We start from the raw sequence: 13,288 nt of genomic DNA on the forward strand, positions 1-13,288 counted from the left end.
GAATAGATGGGCATGGTATTAAGTGCCCACCTTAATTCCAGCACTTGGGAGGCAGAGAGAGCTCTGTGAGTTCGAAGCCAGCCTGGTCTACAGAGCTAGTTCCAGGACAGCTAGGGTTGTTACACAGAGAAGCACTATCTCAAAAAAAAAAAAAAAAAAGGCTTAAATTACATCCTCATCCTCATTGATGTAAAAAGAGAACTTAAAAGTCTCAAGCCAGCTGGGTGTTGTTGGTGCACGCCTTTAATCCCAGCACTCGGGAGGCAGAGGCAGGCGGATCTGTGTGAGTTCCAGGCCAGCCTGGTCTAAGTAGTGAGTTCTAGGACAGGTTCCAAAAGATAAACCCTGTCTTGAAAAACTAAAAAAAAAAAAAAAAAAAAAAAAAGGGTAAACAACTTTCAAAAATGTAAGCCTTGGAACTGGGGAAATGGCTTAGAGGTTAAAAGCACTTGCTGATCTTCCAGAGGACCTTGGTTCAATTCCTGGCATCCACATGGTGCTAACAACTGTCTGAAACTCCAGTTCCAGGGGATCCAAATACCACTTCTGATTTCCAAAGACACCAGACACACTTGTAGTGCACAGACATCCATGCAGGCAAAACACCCATAAGCATGACATTTTTAATAAAATTTTAAAAGTTAAAAATGTATATAAGCCTATTATCTCTCATCATGATAGAGTACGTGGCTGGGAATAGATTTGCCTCTGGAGATGATTGGAAAGGCTTGAAAACAGTAGAGTGATGAAACACTGTGAGAAATGACTCAGATGAGATCTGAGAAAGACTAAGATCCACATTGAAAGCCTAGCATTTGCAACAATGTTCCATCCTGGGCACAACTGCCAATTCTGGATATGCATTTTTCCGGAAATGACTTTAGAAAATGTCATGGGGATGGAAATTAAAAGTTGTGGTCTAAGGCTCACAAAAAATTCTCTGGATCTGGGAAGATATCTCAGTGGATAGAAGTGCTTGCAGTACAAACATGAGGACCTGAGTTTGAATACCCAGCACTCATGTTTGTTTTAACAGCTAGTCATGATTATGCACCTGGATATAACCCTAGTACTGTTGAGAAAGTAGAGACAAGGGAATCACTGGACTTGCCTGCTAGCAGTGTAGGGTAAGAATCAATGAGAAACTTGTCTCAAAGTAGTAAGGATAGAGCAAGACAAATGACACTTCCATTGGCCTCTACATGCATATACAGGGGTGTACATGCCTGCATACACATGAGTGCACACACCACATACACACACACACACTCCTAAAAGACTCTCTACTCAGAAGTCCCAACCAAAGAGTGAGTTGGAAATTGCTCTGGTGTCTACAGCTCAGCTTTGAGTCATCTTAATCACTAAAATTAGTTTGATTATCTCAAACTGATAGAGACTCTGGATGCCTTCCAGAAACAAATTTAAGTTCATTCTGGAGAAGAAAATATTAACCTCCCCCAACCTCCAATTATTTCTAAAAATATTTTTCCAACACAATGCCTATCACATAATCAGAGGCATCCAGGCACATAAAGAGAATATTAATGAGGTAATAATGATAAAGAATTTCCCAAAATTAGTGACAGACAACAAATTGAAGATTCAGAAATCTCAACAAGGGCCCAACAGCACAAACCCTAGAACCCTTATCTAAGCATGTCATAGTCAAACTTCGGAAAATTAAAAACATGGAGAGTTGGGGTCAGGAGACAAGCCAGAGGAAATATCCCATCCACCTACAGAGGAACAAGGACTAGAATTGTGTGGCATATTTAAGAAAGAAAAAAAAATATACCCACCACTCTTGAATGAAGAAATGAAAAAAGAAGCAAATAAATGGAGATTTTTCATGTTTGTAAATAGAAAGAATATTGTTATAATAACATTTTTAAGCATTTAGTGTGTGTGTGTGTGTGTGTGTGTGTGTGTGTGTGTGTGTGTGTGACTGTGTATCTGTGTAGATGCTCAGGCAAGTGTGTGTACATGCACATTGCATGTATGTGGAGGACAGAGGGAGGACAACTGTGGGAGTTGGTTCTCTCCCTCCATCTTGTGGGTTCTGGGAACTAAATTCAGTCAGCCTTTATCCCCTAAGCTATCTCCTCTAAAGACCACAATATCAGTTTTGTTTCATTTTTTTTTTCCCTCCCAATGTGGTTGGTCTATATCAATGTAAACCCAGTCAGAGTTCCAGGAAGCTATTTTATGGGTTTAGTGATTGTTAACACAAACTAGAGTCACTTGGGAAGAGGTAACCTCACTTGAATTTCTGCCATCAGATTGGTCTCTGGCCATTTCTGTGAAGTGGGAGGGTCCAGCCCATTGTAAGAGGTATCTTCTTCCCTTGGAAGGTGTGGGATGCGTAAAAAGCTTGCTAAGCATGCCAGGCAGTGGTGGCCCCAGCCTTTAATGCCAGCACTTAAGAGGCAGAGGTAAGGGGATCTCTGTGAGTTGGAAACCAGCCTGATCTACAGAGCTAGCCCCATGACAGCCAGGCCTGTCACACAGAGAAATCCTGTGGGGGTGGGGGAAGCTTGCTAATTAAGTAGCTGGGAGCAAGCCAGTAAATAGAATTCTCCCAGGGTTCCTGCTCTTACTTCCTTCAGTGACGGATGGATTGTGACTTAGGAAATATAAGTTGAAATAAACCCTTTTCTTCTGAAGTTGTTTTGGATCATGGTGTTCATCTTGGCAACAGAAAGCAAACTAGCACAATGAGTATAGACAAGCTGACTCTTAAGTTTATATAGAAAGGGGGAAGTGTAGATAGCATGATATCAAAAGAGAACTATGTGGAGCATTGGCAATATTTAATTTTCAGTATGTCACAGAACAAATAGAACATTTTAAAACTAAAAGACCCAATTAATGCATTTTTAAACTTACCTGCTTTAAATGTAGCTATGGTATGGGGAGGTACACCTCAGTGGATGGGGTCTTGCCGCTCACAAGGATCAGGTCCGGCCTGGGCATGGTAGTATATGCCTGCACTCCCAGCACTGGGAAGAATGCAGCAGGAGAGAACCACGAGTTTGAGGCTAGCCTGGACTACACAACAAGATCCTGTCAAAAAAGAAAAATAACTGCTCCATCAAGAAGAAAACACATTTTGAAAAGCAGGTGTACCCCCAAACTACTAAACAGGTGATTTGTAAACTAATATATCTTAAGCCCAGCATGAGAGTGAATGTCTGTGACCTCAGTTCAAGGTCCTAATCCACTTGACAATGAATTAGTGGCCAGCCTGGACGACATGAGACTGGCTCAAAAAGCAATAACATGGAGCTGGGAAGATGACTCAGCCATTAAGAGTACTGGCTGCTCTAGCAAAGAACCCGGGTTCCATTTCCAGCACCCACAGATAGGTTTATACGAGTCCATAACTCCAGTTCCAGGGAATCTGACACCCTCTGGCCTCAATAGGCACCAGGCACACACATGCTGCACATTCATAAATGCATGCTGCCAAAACTCTCGTACACATAATAAAATGTTTACAAATTCTCTCCTCTCTCTCTCTCTCTCTCTCTCTCTCTCTCTCTCTCTCTCTCTCTCTCTCTCTGTGTGTGTGTGTGTGTGTGTGTGTGTGTAGGAGAACAAACGTGTGGTGGCATGCTTGTTGAAATCAAAGGACAACTTTAAGTAATGGGTTCTCTCATTTCATGTTGTTGAGGATCTCTCTTGTTTCTATCCCTCTGCTACCTGGCGCTCGTGATTCTAGTTTTCGCCTCCCATCTTGCCACAAAAGTGCTGGGATTACAGATGTGAGGCTCTGTGTCTGATTTTTTCATGTAGGTTCTGGGTATCCAACCAACTCGGGTTATCCATTAAGAGCCTTTACATGCTTGTTGTTCATTAAGAGCCTTTACATGCTGGATTATCTCGCTGTCCCTTCGTCTTTATGAATGTGCGCTTGTGAGAAAGGAAATAAACACTTTAGCATTGTGATTTGACAGATAGCTTTTAGATACTAACACACACGATGTATCAATTTCCGTTTCTTCTTTTGCCCTCGGCTCTGCAAATGCTAGGTGCACCTACGCCCTAACTTGTTTGATCCATAGCATCCTTTTCAGGAAAAGGAGAAAACACTCCTGAGTGACAGAATAGGGAGGAACCAGGCACGAGCGCTGAGTAAATATGGCTACATAAGTTCTTTCGCTCTCCTGAGGAAAAAAATCAGTGCTTGGGGGCATGTATTAGGATGCAAGAGACGAGAGTGTGAGACTCAGGAGCAAGGAAGTGGTGGAAGATACGAAAGAGGTGTGTGGTAGAGCCCGGGTAGGATGGGTTCCGCGGGACTGGCTTCGGTAATAGTGATGGAAAGGTGGAAGCCTCATCTGCCCCACAGAAAATAGTCTCTCAGTTGGAGGTGTGCTGGAAGGGATCGGCTCTGACTCTCGCAGACATCGCCACGCATGACGAAGCTACTTCCCATCCATCCACTGCCACGCCCGCACACCCTCCACACACAGGGCAGCTGAGGGTCCGGTTGCCATGGAGAGCTGGAGCGCGTGAGCCCAGCCGCTCCCCCCTCCCTCCGCCCCAGCTCAGTCAACTCCCGCTCTGATTGGCCACCGCTATCTTATTATGCAAATCACTTGCGTAGACTGGCCCGGCTAGCTATCTGACGTCACTAAGCTGGGGGGGGGCTGGGGCTCAGGGCTGGGCTTGGCGCGCTAGGGAGGGAGCCCAAAGAGCTCCGAGGGGTACTCTAGCTGCACCCAGGCGCCCCGCCCTCGACCACGCCCCTTTCCAGCCCGCCCCGCCCCTCGCTCTCTGCCGGGCCCCGCCCCCTGGGTAGCCCCCCGCCCTCGCAGCCGGCCCCGCCCCCTCCCCCAGGCCCTCGCCAGCAGTCCAGGGAAGGGACGGCGGGACGGACAAGCGGGACGCGAGGGAGGGCGGACGGGGCGGGGACATGGCCGCGGCGCCCGGAGGGTCTGCGCCGCCCGCCGGCCCCGGCCCGCGCCTGGCTTTCAGCACCGCGGACAGCGGCGTCGGCATGAGCGGGCTGAACCCAGGTCCCGCTGTGCCCATGAAGGACCACGACGCCATCAAGCTCTTCGTGGGGCAGATCCCGCGGGGCTTGGACGAGCAGGACCTCAAGCCGCTGTTCGAGGAGTTCGGCCGCATCTACGAGCTGACGGTGCTGAAGGACCGGCTCACCGGCCTCCACAAAGGTGCGCGGGGTCAGCCCAGCCCAGCCCAGCCCCAATCCAATTAGAATGCAGCCCAACCCAACCCCGGCCCCAAAAGCAGGCCCAACCCAGCCCTACCTAGAGGCAACCCGACTCCAGTTCAGTACCTACCCCACCTCAGCTCTGTCTCCTCCCCAGGTCACAGACCCCCAGACCCAGAATTTTCTCTGTGACATCCTCCTTCTGAGCATCACTTCCCTAACAGGTTCTTCACTCTAACCTCCAAATCCCCTGTCACTTCTCACATCCCAACCACCCCATCTCCCAGCTGGACCTCACCACCATCCCTCCCATCAGACACCCCAAACCCTGGAATTTGGAAACTTATTCTACCTTCTAGCTCTGGAGTATGCGATCTCCTGACCCCTGAACCCACTGTTTCCAGAGTCGTCTGGTGCCACCCTACTCAGGCCTAACCACTCACACACTTCTTGGATTTGCACCCCTCTTTCTGGCCTCCAACCCTAGCCAACCCTCGACGCTTCCATTAACTCTTGTGTCTGACAGCTTTAAACATGGCTTGTGCCCAAATTTTCTTTTCCTTCAGAGTTCAAACCTGTCTAATGTACACAGCCAAATTCACCTCCCAGGAGACTCTCAGAGACAAATGCCCTCTCACATTTGATATTGCATACATTTTCCAGAATCCAACATTCTTTGCCTCTTCTGATCTGAATCCAGAATCCCAACCTCAGCTGGGAACATCCACCTGCCCCCTTCATCTTGGGCTTTCCCTTACATGAATACACTTTTTCTTCCCTCATCCCCCACTGCTATGCTTCTCTGCTCCTCTCAATCCTCCTGATGGCCTCCTGTTTCCCTTTCTTTGCTGACTGGTCCCAGACCAGAGCACTCTTTGGGTGGGGTCAAACTAGTGAGGAAGATGGAGATGGGGACCCTTCTCACTGCCCTTCTTAGGGCAACAGAGGCACCATGGTCCTGTCCAGCCACACCCCTTTCTTCCTGTAGAGAAGGGAGGAGACTTGTTTACATGCAGAAAAGTCTGTCCAGGCTGAGCTGGAATAACAGAGTCAGAATCATATAATAATTTGAGAAGCAACATCCTTATTTCCCCACTGTGAAATAATGTGGCTTCAGGATTTTGGTGGGGGAAGGGTCACCAACTATCCTCCATAGTTTACCTATAAGAAAAATTACAGGTCTTGCAGGGCAGGCTCATTCTGAAGGCTAGTGAGCTAGGATCAGACTACTACCTCTTTCCAACCAGAGATCCTAGAGCATTCCTTGGCATGCTAAGATAGGGGGCTTTGATAAAACACCCATGAAAGACCTGGGTTATTTGAGTAGGAGTACATTTTCCACCCTTGGGTGAGGTTATTTTAAAGTGCAACAAGAACAAGTTCACATCATCCAGACTCCTTATAATGCAGTCCAATTGCCTATCTATCTTCCTTCCCATTACTTATAGCACCTTTTTCTAGACATTGTATTCAGTGGGTAAGCACAAAACTAATCTTTTTGGTGATCTGTAGAATAAAGAAAGTGTGTGGAATAGCTGCAATTCTCATTTAAACACTCAAATGCTCAAGCTCTCTGAACTGTTCCTCATTCTCTGTTCCTCCCCATACTCATCTGTCCTTTATGTCATGCTTCTCTGTATTTACATCCTTCCATTCTTCCACCTTCTAACCCAAGCAATTTACATGGTTCTTTGTGGTAGCACCTGGGCTCCTAAGCCTTTCATTAAGTCCCTTCCAGTCTGAGGTCTGATGTTACTGGCAGGACCAGTAAGTGTGAGACCAAGGGTTAAGTGATTTAGTTCCCCCAAACAGTCTACACCTTTCCAAGGAAAGGTGACCTTATGAGATATAGAGGCAACTTGGAGGGTCTCTAAATCAACAACCCAACTCTCTTCCCAGCAACCATGATGTCTAAATGCTAGAATGACTCATTTCCATTTTGATGGCTGAGTATTGAGGGAGACAGTTACCATGCTTTGAAAACAATCATAGCATGGGAATTCAAAGATCCCAAACCCTGGCCTGTGACTGACACAAACTCTAGCGTCAGTTACTTTACTGATATGAGAAGACTGTATCTAAGAGTTCCCATTAAACAGTAGGCAATCCATCCATCTTAAGGAGGCATCTCCATAAAAGATGCCACAAAAAAAGGAAGGAAGGAAAGGAGGAAGGAAGGAAGAAAACATTTCCCTTTGCTTTTCTAGTCATCCCTTTGAGTGGAGACCTAAAGCCAGCTCCTAATGGGCTTCCCATATGCATGTTCCCTTCCTTTGGTCCTTCTCCTTCCTCTGCTCAAAAGGCTTGTTTTGAAAATCTAGTGAAAATCCTTTAGTGGCTCTCCAATGCTCTTAGGAAAGAATAAAAATTTACTGAGGTCTCTAAGGCTATATGTAACCCAATCCCTGCATACCTCATTAGTCACTCTGCTTGAACTCCCATACATACTAGCTTTCTGTCCATTTCTCCAACACACCACATTTTGGCTCAGTTTTTTTTCTCCCACCTGAAATATCACACCCTTCTTATCACCTGGTTCTAAAGGACTCACTATTTCTGTTCTTGAAAACTCAATGTCTTCTATTTTATCGTCATTGCTATATGCTGGGGTTTGAACCTAAAGTCTCATATATGCTAGACAAGAACTCTGCCACTGAGTTACATCCCTGCCCTCAGTGTCTTCTTGGAGACAGTCCTCAACCCTTGGAGACAGACTCAGGTGCTCCTCATGACATCCAATCTCCAAGAACTCCTCTCCATCTCTAACCCATCATAATGCCCATCCAAATAAGTAAGTATTGGATATTTTCTGGCTGAATGAGTTTTCAGTGAATATTAGAAAAGAAGATACTTACTTTAGTGTTTTCTAGAAGAGCAGATTTTGAATCTGAACACAGTTGGATAGTAGGCCATGTTGTTTAGCTCACCTAGATTCATTCCTTGCCCCAGTAACTAGGCTTCTTTTAGAGGAGTCCAAGTTGACTTACAAATAACCCTTTAAGGGCCCTGTGTTGACAGACAAAGGTCTGTGGATAGGATTAGGGAGTTTCTGGAATCTCCTACTTACAGAAAGCCCTTAACCTGAACCAAGCCTCAAATCAAATCCATTACCCAACTTCAGACTTAGGAAGGGAAATGTTGGGAAGTAGTTGGCCTTCAACCCTTAATCTTCCTCTTTTTCTTTCTGCCACTTGGAACTGGATTGGGAAGGAATTGAGGCCGACCTTTGGAGAACATGAGTCTATGTCTAAAACAGATGTGTGTTATGGGGGGCAGAGTACTGCATTGAAGAAGGCAAAGCCACTTAGGGAGGTTTAACCCTGACGGGACTTATGGATGGACTGGGGAGGGAAGCTGTGGAATTGGATGAGCACTTGACTGGATGTATGGGTACAGATGTTTCTTGGATAGAAGATCCTGGAGAAAATGAGAGGAAACCAGAGATTGGGATATAGGTCTCAAGCATGTGAAGCCTCTCCCATCACAGAACACTTCCCAGGGCAGTATTCATGTTTACAGAATAGTGAGCCTGAGCTTGTTGACTTATTTGGATCTTACCAAGAAGAATATTAAGGGGTTTCAGAAAACTCCCTGAGCCCAGCTCTTCCTCCTCAGGCTGTGCCTTCCTCACCTACTGCGCCCGGGACTCTGCCCTCAAGGCCCAGAGTGCATTGCATGAGCAGAAGACCCTGCCAGGGGTAAGTCAACCAAGGTTGAGGGCGGGTTGGGTGGGAATCATCTCAAGCTTGAGACAATGCTCTACATGCCTGCCTAAGCAGCAGGGTCATCTACCCTGGAAAGGGTTTATGTGTTCCTTGAACAACAATAAATTCCATGGTACACTCAGTCTTTTGGCCAAGTGTTCCAACCTATTTTTTAGAAGAGACATCAGTGATGTGAGATAAGTAGACTTTTTCCACTTTGACTAAAATCATGGTTACAGGTGTTACTTGTCACTACATGTGAGCATATATGTAGTAATATAGGGAAGAGGCTGTGCTGAGTCAGTATCCTGTCTTCAATCTTGTGGTCCTAGATGGTGCTTTCCTGTAGTTGTCTTCCTGTAATACGTTTTAGGTACCTTGACTCACCAAAATTCATCTTCTTTCCATGTTACAAAACATAGCTGAAGTTAAAAGAGACTTCTTGGTTTTATAGATTCCCAGGATTAAATGATCTGGTCTTAACTAATGATGGCCACAAGCAAAAGAAAATTGGAACCTACCATCCGTGTGATAGTGACAATTAAGATCTAACATGGGTTGCCAAGAGGAAAACATACTTCCAGGCTTCATTTTCTCCTATCTGAAGAGTGTTGTGTCTTGTTCAAATATCATGGGTAGGCAAAGTCTGGTACAATGTCCATTTTATAATTAAGAAGGTCGTTGACCTACCAGAAAGAGACCAGGATAGAATAAAGGCACATGACACTAAATATGTCATGAGATATGTTCAAAGGATTTGCATATATATGTATGTGTGTGTGTGTGTGTGGAGAGAGAGAGAACAGAGACAGAGAAAGAGAATATATATGGAGATATATATATGTGTGTGTGTGTGTGTGTGTGGAGAGAGAGAGAACAGAGACAGAGAAAGAGAATATATATGGAGATATATATGTGTGTGTGTGTGTGTGTGTGTGTGGAGAGAGAGAGAACAGAGACAGAGAAAGAGAATATATATGGAGACATATATATGTATATATAATATGTGTGTGTGTGTATGTGGAGAGAGAGAGAGAACAGAGAAAGAGAATATATATGGAGACATATATATATTTATATATAGAGAGAGAAAGAGAGAGAAAAGAATTTAATGGGATTTTAGTATGAACACATCATAACATGATAATTAAAAATACTTTGTTTCACATCTTTCAGACTTAGATTTGAGTCTCACCTTTGTCACTTACCAGTTCTGTTTTCTTCCATTCAAGCTTTAGTTGTCTCATCTGCAGGGCATGGGTTGCACTAACAATGTAGCTCCTTGGTCTGTAGAAAGGAAGTCTCAGTAAATATGACTGTTGCCTTAAGATCCCGGCAAAGGACTAGATTATCTGTAGATGGTCCCAGATGATAAGAGCAAGATCAATGAGAGTAAGAAACAGGTACCTATTTCAGCTTTGTTCTATGAATTGGAGCTGTCCAGTCACTCACCTATTTTGTGACCCTGGGTAGGTTAAAACCTGAGTTATTCTGAGCATATTTTCAATCCCAAAACTTCAAAGGCAGAGGCAGGCAGAGCTCTGATTTAAGACATATATATCGAGTTCCAGGACATCCAGGGCTATATAGTGAGACCCTTTCTCAAAAAATATGATAAAACCTGAGTTTCTTCATCTATAAGACTAAATTCAAGCCGGGCAGTGGTGGTGCATGCCTTTAGTCCCAGCACTCAGGAGGCAGAGATAGACAGATCTCCGTGAGTTCAAAGCCAGCTTGGACTACAGAGTGAGTGCCAGGACACAGAGCTACACAGAGAGACCCTATCTCAAACAAACAAACAAAAAAAACAAGCAAACAAAACAAAAAACTGAATTCGTGGGCAAATGGGCTAGGTCACGTGAGGTACAGAGCATGGCAGAAAGTAAGCCTGCAGCCTGGCTTAGCTGATGGTAGTAGTAATAGCAGCAATTGAAACAGTAACATTGGTAGAAGCAGTTGTAGAAAGCTTCATTCATCCAACCGTGGGAGCAAACCATTCCTGCTGCTAGCACAGGCACCAGCACAGGCACGGAGACAAGCTGGAACACCCATGCAGGGAACTGTGGTAAAAAAAAAAAAAAAGAAAAGAAAAGAAAAGAAAGAAACAGGTGGGTGTGAATCGGATGGGCCCATGGGAGGGGGGCAGAGGGGTGGGGGCTGGGCAAGAGAGTCTGGGCCAGTCTAAGGGCAGGATCCTACAGAGGGCTGCAGTTGAAGGGGAAATAAGTGGGAGATTTGGACTTTAGCTGGAAAGCCCTGGGAAAATTAAGATGGGCTTGGGAGAAAAAGCTTCTGAAGAAGTGATGAACAGTACCTGTGGGGTTTGATAAGAATGGGTACTCCTTGGAAAAGGACAGTGAAGACCTAGACCTGGAAGGATTCTAAGGGAGAAAAGCAAAATAGTAATAACCACCGACAGTTATCAACACCAATATTCATGGCATTTTATGTGTCCCAAGTCATTTAATCCTTCTTGTGAAGAAGGTATTGTTATTGGGTCCCCTTTCCCCATCTTACAGATGAGGAGACTGAGTCCTACATCGAGCTGTCCACATATGAGAAATTCTAGTCATTGAGCTCAGTTAGTCTATTCACTCAATTGCTCCACTATTACATGAGCTAACTTGGTAGCAGATGGGGTTTAGTTTCTTTCTTAGTTTCTGAAGAGTATGGCAATTGAGGACTGTGCCTTCTTCCACCCTCTCATCTGTAGGCCTCCAGTGTGGCCTGGCTTCCTCTGTTACTGCCAGGATTGGCTTTACTCACTCTTCTCAACTTAACAAAGTGAAAATTAATATTTAATTATCCTCTTAAATGAAAATCAATGGCACTGTTGGCTAGCCCCGGTAACATCCCTGCCATCAATCTTTCTCTGAGCTTGCCAGGGGTAGCAGCAACTTTCACCAGAGAGGAGCAGGCGCCGAGCCTTCTGTAGGCACTGGGTCCTGGGTGCAGCTGCCATCTGCTGGAGAAACGGGGATAAGACTTGTGTCTGCATTTTTGCTAGCAGGACCGTAAAAGAAATGAAGCCTATAAAGGCTGGATGACCCCCCAAAAGAAAGCCTGAAACTTGATGGGAAATAGCACAATTTGTTCTGGAGCGAAGCCTTCTCTCAGATTCTCTCCACTTATCCACTGCCAGTCTCTGTCACACATTTGAAGTTCAGAACTCCCTTCAAATTGCAGCCATCTGCTGCCTGACTTCCAATTCCTGAAGCCTCTTCCTGAGGAAGCTACTGCTGTTTCTTTGAGCCTCATTCTAGTTCTAGAATCTACCTGAAGAGAATGAGGCCAACTGCATCCCCACTTCTGAGATTAGAAGGGTGTCTCTTATTGCTCAATCTCCCTGTCCATTCCCTTCTTTGGAGGAACCTAACCCTTCAGACACTATGAAGGAAGGCAGATACAACAAAGTAGAGGCATGTATTTACTTGCACAAATTGTATCCTGTGCAAAACAGCTTGGGAGGAGAGAGAAAAATAGAAGTTCAATCCTACTACATTCTACAAACCAAGTAGTTGTAGTAATTAAATCCTACTACAGTCTATAGATCAAGCCATGTCTTCAAGAAGCACCCAGCTCAGAGGTAACTCATTGTACTCTGTTGGAGTTACATCTGGGCATGTAAAAGAGGCCACAGGAGTGGGGAGAAAGGAAGTGCTACCAGATGCTTTCTTCATATCACTTCTGAAATTCTGAGGATAATATGAGAACTGACAGGAAGATGTCTCCCAGCAGAGATGGCCATGGCTGTGAGTGGGTGGGGAGTACTGTGCCTGTTTGGTAGAGGAGACAGGGTACATGAGTGCTGGCAGCCAGTCATGGGTGGATTAAAGAGGAGATATGGATGAAGTTTTGAAGATTACTTTGGCTACAGTATGAAGACTGGACTGAAGAGGGGACAATAGTGGAGGCAAGATGGCCCTATAGGACAATGTCACGTCTGAGTAAGCCAGTGACACAGCAGGCTGCTCTGGACCTGGGGTGGAGTGGAAATGGAAAGGAAACAATGGGCTTGTGGCATGCATATGGACTCTGGAGCTCATGGGACTTGATAGTAAGCTGGGTTAGAAGAAGTATGGTAAACCGAGCAGCACTTGGGAGGCAGAGACAGGTGGATGTCTGTGAGTTCAGGGCCAGCCTGGTCTACAGAGTGAGTTCCAGGACAGCCAGAGCTGCATAGAGAAACCCTGTCTTGGAAACAAAAAGAAGGAGGAGGAGGAGAAAAGTGTTAGAGCCGAGTCCTGAAAACTGATGTGGATGTTTGTCATACTCTCCAGTGACCCTCACAACACCTCTCCTAGACTCAGCAACAGCCTGTCTCAGGGGAGCACTGGTAAAACCCCTTCCTGTGGGAAGGGGATGCTGCTTGAGGGATAGAAGTCAGGGTAGGGTGATGAATAGC

At 45.4% G+C, this 13,288-nt stretch overlaps 1 protein-coding gene across 5 annotated transcripts in view; it reads left to right on the forward strand.

Moving 5' to 3' along the window:
* Nucleotides 1–4,707: 4,707 nt before the first annotated feature.
* The window catches only part of Celf6 (CUGBP Elav-like family member 6), a 30,371-nt gene continuing 21,790 nt past the window's right edge, over nucleotides 4,708–13,288 (forward strand). For 3 of the 5 annotated variants that reach the window (XM_051197634.1, XM_051197635.1, XM_051197637.1), the window contains exons 1-2: nucleotides 4,862–5,180; nucleotides 8,795–8,877. In XM_051197634.1, coding sequence (XP_051053591.1) covers nucleotides 4,919–5,180; nucleotides 8,795–8,877 — 345 coding nt within the window. In that variant the 5' untranslated portion in view covers nucleotides 4,862–4,918. Of the gene's footprint in view, nucleotides 5,181–8,794; nucleotides 8,878–13,288 lie in introns of all 5 variants that reach the window. The other 2 variants (XM_051197636.1, XM_051197633.1) reach the window with 2 other exon arrangements.

Source organism: Phodopus roborovskii, unplaced genomic scaffold (assembly GCF_943737965.1).
Source record: "Phodopus roborovskii unplaced genomic scaffold, PHOROB, whole genome shotgun sequence".
In the NCBI taxonomy this organism is placed as follows: Eukaryota; Metazoa; Chordata; class Mammalia; order Rodentia; family Cricetidae; genus Phodopus; species Phodopus roborovskii.